The 13,207-nt window shown below is 40.5% G+C and overlaps 1 protein-coding gene across 10 annotated transcripts in view; it reads right to left on the minus strand.

Moving 5' to 3' along the window:
- Positions 1–13,207, minus strand: part of BMAL1 (basic helix-loop-helix ARNT like 1) — a 121,380-nt gene that overhangs the window by 25,939 nt on the left and 82,234 nt on the right. For 9 of the 10 annotated variants that reach the window (XM_075927850.2, XM_075927855.2, XM_075927851.2 and 6 more), the window contains 4 exons: positions 5,886–6,132; positions 2,579–2,685; positions 2,042–2,192; positions 1,364–1,452 (listed from right to left, as the gene is read on the minus strand). In XM_075927850.2, coding sequence (XP_075783965.1) covers positions 1,364–1,452; positions 2,042–2,192; positions 2,579–2,685; positions 5,886–6,132 — 594 coding nt within the window. The remainder of the gene's footprint in view (positions 1–1,363; positions 1,453–2,041; positions 2,193–2,578; positions 2,686–5,885; positions 6,133–13,207) is intronic. The other variant, XM_075927856.2, reaches the window with a different exon arrangement.

Raw genomic sequence — 13,207 nt, forward strand, 5'->3', positions numbered from 1 at the left:
TAGGAAAAACAAATTCACTAGGCATGTGGCAAAGCACTGGAATGGGTTCCCTAGGGAGGGACTGGAATCTACATCTCAAGGGCTGTGTCTACATTGGCCCCTATTCCGTAATAGGGATGCTAATGTAGCACTTGGGGATATTAAAATCCCCCGCGGATTTGCCTATTCCAAAGTGCTACATTTGCATCCCTATTACGGAATAGGGGCCAATGTAGACGTAGCCTAGAGGTTTTTATGTCCTGGCGTGGCAAAGCCCTGGCTGGTATGATTTAGTTGGGATTGGTCCTGCTTTGGGCAGGGGTTAGACTCGAGGACATCTGGAGGTCTCTTCCAGCCCTAGGATTCTATAATGTAATATGATTTTTTTTCTAATCTAAGAAGAAACACACATTTTATTACAGATTTTTAAATAATATATCCTTTTATATCCCATCTTTCATTTCAAAGATCCAAACACTACACATTAAATTCAGACAGAACTACTGCAATGCAGCCATCCTTGCCTTCATCTCACTCCTGTTCCTTTTCCCACCACCTCCTTGGCCAATACATTCATGGTCAGTCCTCTCTCATTCTCAATTCATTTTTCAGTCATTTGGGGCAGATTTCTGCAGCTCTATTTAGTACAAAACTGTGCTAAAATAGCTACTACAGGGCTTCCCCAGGACAGGGGATCCTTGTGATGCCTACAGTCACAATAACTGCTCTTACGTCATCAAGCCTCCCATTCCCACTGCCAGTGTGGGAGTGGCCAATTAAATGACCAGAGTGTCTCCTATATATGGCTGATCATTAGCTGCCCGAACAGCCCGTTGGGCTGTTGGCAGGCAACAAACATCTATTAGACCAACTTTCGTGTCTGCCATTGGAGAAGTGGCAGAACTGGGCGTTGGGGGGGGGTCTTAAAGATAGGATTGGGGATGCTAAGGATTAAGCGGAGTTGTACTACGTGCTCCTTGGGCACACTCCCAGCTCACTATCAGAACAGGTGTCTTTTACAAAAAATAACACTCTACACCTGGAGCTCTCCTCATACAGAAAACACTTTTCCTCAACCCTAAATCCCTCTTTACAGCCTTCCATCACGGATCCTTATGAGTGCGTGTTTTTACTCCGGCACCTCAGCCCTCAACCATCATTTGTATTATTTCTACCTAAATTAGATTTGCCCTCATTGGGGCAGAGACCTTGTTGGAATGTATGTATGTCACGTACTGCGTGCACCTATCATCTGCCGAGCAATTAATAATCTCCGATGAATGACAGAAAGCAACTGGAGCACACAGGGTTAATTCATAACCAAGGAAAGTCTACTAATGAGCATGGTCTAACCAACACAAGTTTCTCACTATAGTGTAGTTACCTTCTCCAGCCTGAAGTACACTGTCCATGCTGTGCGGAGACGCTGCAAGCTGTGGGAAGGCTGCATCGCCACCATCAAGTACACTGGTGCTGAGGGTTTAAAACCAACAGGAAGAAATAGTGATCAAATAGTATGTTAGAAGGGGGGCAGTTTCAGTGTTTGTGATTTATAAGACAAATTTAATCATCACTTGGACACAGTACATAGAAACAGCTGCCCAACGTATTAAAAACAATTCTAAAACAAAAACAAAACTCTTACGACCCATCAAGCATGCATTATTGAGACCACGCTGCTCTTCTCCTAACAGGAGGGAGCAGCTGATCCAGGAGCTGATCAGACAAGTCATTGTACAGGAGCAACTGCTGCATCTTCACAGAACCCCAGTGGAGAAACTGGAGGCTTCACATGGGTTAAACAATGCACGTGTGGTACAATCAATTAAAAGATCAGTGTCTTACTCTATACGTTTATTTATTTATACTTATAGAAACTTTAGCAAAAGATCAGCTAATTTCTAGATTTCATTCCTTTTGTTGTAAGAGCAGCCACTATTAAGCTCATATGCTTAATGTCATATATTTGTACACATTTTTAGAGCAATTCCCATGCTCTTACACTTGAAGAAGGGTTACAATTCCTGATGTTCAAGTGCACTTGCTAGAAGAAAATACTTACGAAACAACTGTATTTGTTGAGACGATGTATTCAACTTCTTTGGTCCAAGGGTTCATGAAACTGAACCAACGACTCCTCAAGATAATAAAGGAGCCATCTTTTATTTTAAATTTGTAACAATTAGTTGTAATTTTTTCTCTTGTCTGTAAAACTAAGAAGAGAGACACATAAGGACCAACCCTTTTTTCCAGACCTGCACTCTATATATGAAGTGTAGTAAGTTGATGCAGATTCTCCCAGTTTCCTTCCTTCGAACAGCACTATTTCTAACACTTCTTTAAATCTTTGCACCTGATGGTGCCAATTAGAAGACTTCATACTAATTTAACTTACTAGGATATTTACACTGTTCAATGCATATCAAACAAAATCCTTTTCATGCAAGAAAAATCTTAATGTTTGCCAAGCTGAAAAAACCTTATTTCTTTAACTTGTAATTTGTGTGTGAAATATCAGGAAGACTAATATCTATTTTGACTGTTTTGACTTGCTGAAACTGAAACCTCATACTTAAAACTGAATTATAAATGATTTTACCTTGTCTATGGCATTCTGCAAGATGTACTATATCATCTTGATGAAAATATTCATAACATGAAGTGCCTAGAAGTTCCTGTGGTAAGTATGCTAGAATGGCCGTTGCCCTAAAATAAAACAACATTTTAAAAATAAAATGGTACATCAATATTATTAAAATATACCCATGCCCCCCTACTCAGTTGTCAAACAATCATGTAGAATATATTATTTTAACTTGGGATAAACTGATCATTTGTACCTTAATTTGGAAATAGGCTAAAAACAACAGAAACAAACACACCCACAATACTAATATATTTCTCTGAAATAGTCTGTTCTGATGTATCATCTACAGATACAAGAACCAAGTCTTGGATGTAAATTATAATTTGGAATATTTAGAATTGGCTAAAGCTTTCTTGTAGCAGCCCACAAGGTACTGAGGAAGCCCGATAACATAAAATTACATTTTAATAAAAGATACAAGCTGGGTGAAGTAATATCTTGAATTAGACCAACTTCAGTAGGAGAGAGAGACAAGCTTTCAAGCTACACAGAACTCCTCTTCATGTACAGATTTGAAGTACAGTGCTAAGTGGCTCAGAAACTTATCTCTTTCACCAAAGAAATTGGTTCAATTCCAGACATTAACTCACCCACCTGGTTCCTCTCATTTACTGGGAATGACACAGTTACAACACTAAGAACAGTATTTTAACAAGAGCATTCAATTTCAAAAGTCCTAAAATCTGTTTTCTTCCTTCGTGCATCCTGTTGTGTCAAAAAGCCTGCTTTTGTTAATAATGGTATTTTAGGTAGGAGTGTTTCCCATTCTTTGTTGAAAGGCCTAAAAGAGGAGCAAAAGATGACTGGAAATGAAAAACACAGAAAAAGTAAAGGAGTAAGAATAAATACATTTTACTGAATTTTGCACTGAGATACCGGACTGTACCATCTTTATTAGCACTATAATCAGACAGGCATACACAAATGTATGACATTACATAGGGCTTTCATTTCATCACATTTTTTTCTTCAAAGACAACAAATTTTTACTTCATCAGAAAACTTCAGAATTAACACACCAAGATCCTGGAATATTTGGAGAGAGGTTTAGGGTTTTGATATTCCAATAACAAGGATCTCTCTATATTGTAAGCCTATATTCAATGCATGCACATAAACCCTAATGCAGGATGGAAGTATTTTTTTAAATGCTCTATTCCCTGTGCAGAATAATAGACTCCTGAATGTCACAAGATTACAGACTAAGGAATGAATCTTGAAATGTCCTGAGCATTCTTGTTCTAATAAAACTTGTGCTTAACTTCTTTTCTGGTTCAGGATAAGAAAGCACAGCAATTTCCAAGATGGTCCTCTAAATTTCTTTGTATTGCTTTAGAAACTCCACATTATAAACACTCCTTTTGACACCAGGGACATACTCCTTGCATTACTACTACCTTGCATTAGCATGGAAATTACTTGTTCGCAAATAGTTTTACATTGGTAGGTCACTTGATGCCATCTGCTTTAGCAGCTGTACTGTACTTAACTAGAAAACCAGGAGCTGTGCCAACTATTTTTAGTTGAGCTACAGGCATAATTATAAAGCAATTCACTTATAAGAAAAAAAATCTCAAGAAAAAGAACAGAAAGTGCACTACTGATATAATAGATCTGTACAAGTTTCTATATGATAATGAATCTCTTCTATCCTCTTCCATCTGTGAATACTGGAAAAGCAAATTGCAATCCAGGGGACAACTGTGCATTAAATAAGGAATAGGTTAGAAAACTAAGATATGAGGCATGCAGAGGTCTCTCTCTCTCTCTCTCTCTCTCTCAGATTCTGAACTGATTGACACAAGGACTGAGGAAAATAATATCAGGAGAGGAAACAAAAATGGTGCAACTAGAAATGACCAAATTAAACATTTGCACAATGTAGTTAAATTGTTTGGTACTAGAAATACTGATGGTACTTACATACCGTAACATGTATTTCATTGTAAGGACAAGTGCTCCCAAAACAATGTTGTAGTCCAAAAGATAAGCAGATGAAAGCAAAACATGCTCCAGGATAGCTATTCTCAATCTTTTCCAAGCATGACCTCATGTAAGAAAAACATTTCCACACCCCTCTCCCCTTTTCATCTATCTCAACTTTCCCTGAAACTGTCTATGACTCCTAGATTGACAAACCATGCTCAAGGACAACAGGTTTCAAACTTTTGAGGCTGTGGCTCTCTTACTTTGAGTTACAATTTTTGGTTGTTCCCCCCAACCCAGACAACAATACAAGCAATATCTCCATCCCCATTTGATATTCAGTGTGGGAAAGGCACATGTGAATATTTTTTGGGATAGAGCCAGCACTGGGCAGCGAGGGAAAAACAGAGCAATGGCAGTGGATGTTGACACTAACCCACAGGCCTGGTAGCCCACTGAGAGGAGTCTCCCTCCCTGCCTTGTGAGGCTGACATCGCAGCTTCACCCCCACCACTCTGAACACACTCTGCTCTCGGACAACAAGATGTGAACAAAAACTAAACACAGGAAAATGACAGAAATCAAAACCTAAGTAGTAAAAACAAACCACACTACTGATATCAAAGCAGTTTAAGTGATATTTGCTAGTTTCTGTTTAAAAGATTCTGAAACTTTCAGATTACTATTCTTTTAAAGTCTACACCAGAGTAATTTATGAGAGATTCCTTCTAAAGGCACAAATTCAGCTGAACACTTAAAATCACATCCTTAACTTTAAGATATACTTTAACTTACAAATTATTATTACTGCAGTATATCTCCTTAAACCATTTCCTATAGAAATTACCATCAAGCATCTGCAGAAAAGAGTTCATCTTTGAGAAAAATGTTATTCCATTTACATTTAAATGCTTTAATTTTAAATAAAAGTAAATTTATCCTCATGTTTGCATTGGAGGGTTGCTTCTTCCAGCCTGATTAAATAGAAACTTTGTTGCTCCATCTTCATGGCAACCAAAGTTGCCAAACTTTGTATGATTTTGTTTTTAAAATATACATATAATTTTGCTTTGATTAGACTTGCTAATGAGTCTGTAGTGTATGAGAGCATAAATAATATATATTGTAAACCCATTTTTTACATGGAATTATTTTTACACGAAAGTGATTTTGTGACTAGCACTATTTATAAAGTACAACAACAGAGTTATTATTTACAATTTTATTTTCATAGTAGTAGTTCTCTTGAACAAACAGTTTATCAGGATATGTAACAAGTATCAACATGATACAACTACTCCGGTGACCAAGAAAATTATAAACTTATTCTTACCTCTGATCTACAAAAACAAACTTTCCATCTATTGCATGTCGAGACACATATTCTGTAGGTTTAACCCGGATCTCACCATTGACTGGTTGAGGAACTACATGAGGATGCAACCGTCCAATTGCAACAAGACAGCTTAAATTACAGCCTTCATTATCCGGCTCATTATCTTCATCTAGTCCCATTTTTGTTGGAGGCCAGCTCTTTAAATATCCTGTGCTATGAATTGTGCAAAAGCTTTTGCGATCTGCTACAAAAGAAAATGTTAACATTATCAGTATTGCCTTCAAATAAATGTAACTCTCAATCGAGTTTGCTAACTTGCAGTTCTCCTCCTTCTATTTTGGAAATCTAGACGAATATAGCATGCATCTGGCGATGCATGGGGTCTTTGCCCACGAAAGCTTATGCTCCAATAAATCTGTTAGTCTATAAGGTGCCACAGGACTTCTCGTTGTTTATGCAGAATCAGACTAACACGGCTACCCCCTCAAACTTGGAAGACTAACACGGCTACCCCCTCTGATACTTGGAAAACTAGGTTGCTGCATACTCCTGAATTAAAGCAGAAGAGATATATATGAATGCACACTGCATATTAGAGAAAAGTCAAATGGGTAGTATGAAATTTACCATTGTGAAACCTCTGCTAATATCAAAACCCTTTATGTTAGTTCAGCAATTGCAGTCAATATTGATTTTGCATTTTACCTCAAATGACATAATGTAGCAATTTTAAGAAGTCACACTATAAGCTTATTCGTTGTTAATTTTTAGCTCAAATAGGATAAAATAAATTGGTGTGCTGAGACACAAGGTATGGAGGAAAATATAATCTGAAAGTAAAATATTTCAGTTTTAAATTTCCAGAGGTTACAAACAATAGAAAAGAGGCTTCAATTATAAGAGAATAAATGTCCTTTAGAATATATACTGGCATTCTGTACACGGGTTGTTAAATGAAAACAGTGTCAAATTTTTCTAGATAAAAAGTTAATAGACATCCTTTAAAATATATTAATTGAAGACAGGCATCCTGAATAATTTCATATGATGCATTTGATTGGAGATCATGTTCACAAAATTATCAGAACAACAAGATATATGGGTTCTACTTCTGATTTTGCCACTGTCCCATTCCTCAATCTTGCCCAAGGAAAGTAAGTGTGAAGCCCTGATCATCAAGGTTCTCTGTAAGATGTGTGGCCGCACCCCATTCAGAGGTTCAGAGCACCCTGCACAGGCAGGGAACTCAGCTGATCGCCTGGGAAAGCAAGGGTGGGGCACTCGCCCTCTCACTGAGGAGGAGCAGTAGCAGCTGCTGCCTGCTATGAATGGAGGAGCTGGCTTCAGCTTTGACCCTGGTCCTGTCCCCACTCCACACCTCGGTCTGTACTTGCTGATGGTGAATTCTCCAATCAGGGAGGCAGGAAATACATAGAGGACCATGTCACCCTGATGGAGTTTGAGCTACCAGGTGAAGAGGAAAGGGGGGCCCCCCTCTTCCAAGGGGATGATCGGTGCTTCATTGCCTGCCTCCCAGCCATGTGGAAAATGCTGGGTAAGTTACAGGTGCTGCCAGATCTAGTCAATTTCTCTGCTTCACCCCCAAATACTTCCCTGCACTATGAATTGCTAACAGAGCGGCAACCTTCCCCCTTCCTGAGTCTCCCCTAGCCCGCCTGTTGGGGAATTGGCTGGGCAGGGATCCAGTTTTCCACAGTTGCCTGTTTACTTCTGCCTTCTACTTTGCTCCTATTCTCTCCAATTTGCACCCCTCCCCCTGCTCCGTTCTAACAAGACAGCACCTCTCTCTTCCCCCTCCTCCATGCTTTCCTACTTTCACCCCATTTGGAATCAGTTCAGGATCTCCTCCAGTAAGAGCAAGATCAAACTTCTCCCTGCACTGTCACTGGAAATGGGAAACACCCCCAAGTTTCAGCCATTTCTCTGGTCATTTTAAGATCTTCTCCATACACTTTTTTAAACTCTGGTGAGTCCGAATTTGGAAAGCTTCTCTCCCTGGCTGCAGGAAATAGGACTGCCACAGTCATGTGCAGAGGCTGCAAATGGGTCAGAAGGGGGGGAGGGGGGATGGTTTTCTGATTGAATCAATACATTTGGTAAGGTTTTCTTTGGGGGGAAGGGAAAGAACACCATGTTGTAAAGAGACATTATGAGAGATGAAATGCATGGAAGGACAAGGATTTGGATAAAAGAGAAGGGTAACTGTGAAACTGAGTGTTCCCTTGAGAACCATGTAAGCTGAAGCCCCTGCTAAATTTGTTCTGTAGATGTTATCTTAGGGAGCTAAGGGATAGGAACGACTTTTAATAGCATAAAAGTTCCCTTGGAAAGGACCTGGGGGGAAGCAGACTACGTTGGGGGGGGGGGGGGGGTTGCGCCAGGAAATGTGCATAATTACCTTTTAAATAAAGTTTACATAGGTCTTATTAATGGCTTATGGTAAGAAGGAAAAAGATTCTTTTAACATACTTTTTTTTTTGAGTGTTGCCGATATCTAAAACTCTGATCCTAATCTCAATGAATTTTTTAAATCCTGTGTTACTAATTAACACATGGCAAATTGTATTGCATTAAGGCCAGATTTTTGCTATCTGGTAGAGTTCTGGCTCTTATGAGTAAGTAGCAGCAAGTATTAGGTATGATGCTAGTTGCTTTGTAGGATAAAACCTTAGTTGAAAGCTCTCAAACTTGGATCGGTGTACAAACCCTGAAGCCATGTGTTAAATTTGTTCTGGGGCTTCTACTATTTGAGTTGGTGACATATATAAGGTGAAAGTTTCAAACCACGAAAACTTATTTTTACAGCTCTCAGTTTCACTTATATTTGTATATCATGGACCTAAACATTCCCCAAATAAACTATATAAGCCTGAGTGAACGCCTTTTACTCTCCTTTCCAGTGTCAGTAAATATTGTATTAATATTTGCAAAGTGAGCATGACTATTTCTGGTTGACTCAGATTTGTTTAACATCTTAAAGTTGAGCTAACTGTGGAAAATAAGCATTTTGGTATGTTTACTAGCTTAAGTTAGGATAATAATACATGTAATCCAAGGGCAATGTTAATTTTCCTTGTATTTAATTTCATATTAAATAAACATCATAAAAGGAAGTTACTCACCTTGTGCAGTAATGACGGTTCAAGAAGTGTATCCCTGTGGGTGCTCCACTGTAGGTATCAGGTTGCCCTGGTGCCACAAATAGGAGTTACATAGCAGTAGCCAGTTGGGCTGCACTGCACACCAAGCACCTTGTGCTTCGTGCGTATGGCCTAACCCCTTTCAGTTCCTCATATAGCCTAAGTATCTGAAAAAGAGGAAAAGAAACCCCCGAAGAAGAGGGGAGGAGGGCGGGAAGTGGAGCACCCACAGGGACACACATCTTGAAGAACCGTTGTTACTGCACAAGGTGAGTAATTTCCCTCTCTCCTTAGAGTGATGTCCCCATGTAGGTGACTTCATAGCAGTAATCAGGTAAGATAAAGATGGTAGGCTTCAGAGTCTCCGTTTTTTGGCAGTGGATAGCACTGCAGCGGCTACTGAGACATCATTAGAAAGATGTAGAAGAATAGCGTAGTCCTTTAGGAAGGTATGATTTGAAGACCATGTAGCAGCATGGCAGGTGTCCCAAAGGGGAATGTCTCACAGGAAGGCTGTAGATGTCGATATTGCTCCAGTGGTATGTGCTCTTGGTGGAGCAGGGAGCGTTCTGTGTTGTATGGTGAAGGAACAGAATTTGGACACTGTATGTGAAGCAAGCAGGAGAGTTTATTACACACAGCGCTGTTGAAGTGTCACATTGCTCGTTAGGGCTCCATGAACACTGCCAAACAATAGGTTACAACCAATTGTATAGGATGCTCAGTGGGCAGATCAAAGGAATGGAAAAGAGGGGAAGATCCCAGACCCGCTATATAGATGCTAATCGTGAGGCAAAATAAAAGCAATAATATAAAGTTATAGTGTTTCCACCCATAGCTCACATAATACCTTATATCTAGTAAAACAAGTATTTAAACAAAGCAGCCATCAATTATCATTTAAGTGTTAAGTGGGAATATGTCAGTCAGCTTCAAGATTCTCAGTGGGCAGATTAAAGTGATGGAAGGGGGAGGGGATGATCCTGAACCCCCTGGATAGATGCTAATCATGAGGCAAAATAAAAGCAATAATATAAAGTTACATAGTGCTCAATATAATTGCTCAAATGATATCTTATATCTAGTAAAACAAGTATTTAAACAAAACAGCCATCAATTATCATTTATGTGTTTAGTGGGGATATGTCTGTCAGCTTCAAGAAGGTGTCTCTGGGGATTAAAGCAGAGACATTAGGAGTACTTGACAATGGTACATTTGCTCCTAGCACCATTGAATGTTTCGTATTATGTCCTGCCTCCCATCATGGGTCCTTAGCTGTACAATGGCCTTTTTTTGATGGGCTAGACTGGTGGGAATGGGGACGGAGGGTAACCATCATGTACTGTGTTTGTGTGCCAGTCCCAGACTCCAAATTTAAGAACCCCTATTCTAACAGAATATCATAGCCTGCCTCAGAAATTTTTACCGTGCAGTCCCTCCTCTTATCCTCAGGGTTCACTAACCCGTCAGGTTAAATACAATAGTTTTAGTGTTTTCAGTTTGTTTTGGAATCGCCGATGCAGCACCAATACCAATAGAAAGGTCAGAATAGACACTGCCCACATGACTCGACAGAATATTACCTACACCTGTCCTCATGGTAATCCATCGCCAGTGAAGGCGATACCCATAATCATTGTCTTGACTTCTACTGCCTGGCTGAGAGCCTTGGAATATTTGGTTTTGGCTTGGTCCACGGTTTCCCCTATCTGTGAGTACCTCAGACGGCTGATCCCAATGGGTCGTTGAGCCTTAGCCACCAACTCCTCGATTCTCCTCTAGGTACTTACTTCCGTTGTGCCATTCAGAATCCCAAGTCAGATTACCCATCATTGCCGGAGCATGGTGGAGCAGCGTTCCGTCAACGGTCAGGACTAATCGACGAGGGACCATCAGGCATGCAGATGGGTATGTGGAAGGGCAGGGCTTTACATTTAGTTCGATGGCGTGGTCAGTCTGGGCAGTCAGACACCAGTAGGTACCATTCCATTGGTATTGGTGCTGTATCAGCGATTCCAAAACAAACTGAAAACACAAACTATTGTATTTTACCTGGCGGGCTTGTGAACCCTGAGGTTAAGAGGAGGGACTGCACGGTAAAAATTTCTGAGGCAGGCTATGATATTCTTTTAAGAGCCCCTGTTCTAAATTTGGAGTCTGGGACTGGCGCATACACACAGTACATGATGGTTACCCCCTGCCCCCATTCCCACCAGTCTAGCCCATCAAAGAAAGGCCATCGTACAGCTAAGGAACCAGGATGGGAGGCAGGACATGACACATTCAATGCTGCTAAGAACAAATGTACCATTGTCAAGTACTCCTAATGTCTCTGCTTTAATCCCCAGATGAACCACATCTGTGCAGAGACACCTTCTTGAAGCTGACAGACATATCCCCACTTAACACATAAATGATAATTGATGGCTGCTTTGTTTAAATACTTGTTTTACTAGATCCAAGATATTATTTGAGCAATTATATTGAGCACTATGTAACTTTATATTATTGCTTTTATTTTGCCTCATGATTAGCATCTATCCAGGGGGTTCAGGATCATCCCCTCCCCCTTCCATCACTTTGATCTGCCCACTGAGAATCCTATACAACTGGTTGTAATCTATTGTTTGGCAGTGTTCACGGAGCGATGTGACACTCCAACAGCGCTGTGTGTAATAAAACTCTCCTGCTTGCTTCATATACGGTGTCCAAATTCTGTTCCTTCCTACGGCATAACATTGTGTAATACAGGAAACAATGATGTTGGAGATCCATTGTAAAGAGAGTGACATCCCTTTGCATTACTCAGTGATTGATATAATCAGATGTTGTGAAGTATGGAAGGCTCTAGTGTGGTCTACGTAAAAAGAAAGAGCTTTGCAAACATTCAAAGTATGTAGTAGAGCTTCCTGTGAGGATGAACGTGGCTTTGGATAGAAGGTCGAGAAGACAATTGGCTCTTTGACATGAAAGTCAGAGCAGACTTTGGTAGAAAGGATGAGTGCGGGCACAACATAACACTGTCCTTGGTAAAAACAGTGTAAGATAGCAATGTTGTAAGGGCCGCAAGGTCACTAACTCTGCGGGCACGTGTTACTTCAAGCAGAAAAACTACCTTCATGGTCATCAGAGACAAAGGACAAGTTCACCAAGGGCTCAAATAGAGATCGAGTAAGAGTATCTAACACCTTCTCCTGGTTCCATAATGGTGGTGAAGGTCTATAGTGGTGGAATGAGGTAAGGGAGACCTTTGAGAAACCTGATAGTAGGGTGCGAAAAGATACAATATCACTCTACTCTGGGATGGAAAGCAGTGATAGCAGCAAGATGGACTCTAAGAGAAGCTAGGGGTAAATTGAACTGCTTCAAATCAAAGGGGGGGGGGGAAGCTCTTTCTTTTTACATAGACCACACTAGAGCCTTCTGTACTTCACAACACCTGTTTGTATCAATCGCGGAGTGATGCTAAGGGATGTCACTCTCTTTACAATGGATCATATACAGCAGAACTCCATATGGGTTGAAATAACTCTGTGCACCAGGCCAAGAATCTTGTCTATTTCTGGAAGTAAGTAGTGCAAGTGGTAAGACACCCACTATGCAGCGGGAAATCCTTTACCTTGTCTGAACAGAGTGTTTCGGTGTCATGGAACCAGCAAGAAGCCAAGCTGTTGGGTGTCTGCGGGTGATGAGTCAGCACAGTCCCCCATTCTGGGCCAGTAGATCTGGATGACAGTAGGAGACAAAAGGGGTCGAAAAGACATCCAGTAAAGATAAGGAACCCACGTCTGTCCAGACCAGGAAGATCACTCGAGAATCACTTGAGCACAGTCCCTCTTTATTTTTCCAAATACTCTTGGAATCAGCGGGATTGGCGGAAAGGTGTAGTATATCTGGGCATTCCAGGTGATTAAGAAGGCAATGCCAAATGATCCACGTCCTACGCCCACTCCTGAGTAATATGCATGGCACTTGGTATTGTTGTGGAAGGAGAACAGATCAATCTGAGGAAACCCCCTTTTCCGAAATATGGGTTGGAGTACTTGCCGATTGATCTCAGTTCTTGATCTACGATGAAATGTTTGCTCAAGGTGTCTGCTGCAGTACTGTTTATGCCAGGGAGATACGAAGCAGTCAAAGTTATCTTGTTGCCAATA

This window comes from Pelodiscus sinensis, chromosome 5 (genome assembly GCF_052426305.1).
Source record: "Pelodiscus sinensis isolate ZL-2025 chromosome 5, ASM5242630v1, whole genome shotgun sequence".
Taxonomy (NCBI): Eukaryota; Metazoa; Chordata; order Testudines; family Trionychidae; genus Pelodiscus; species Pelodiscus sinensis.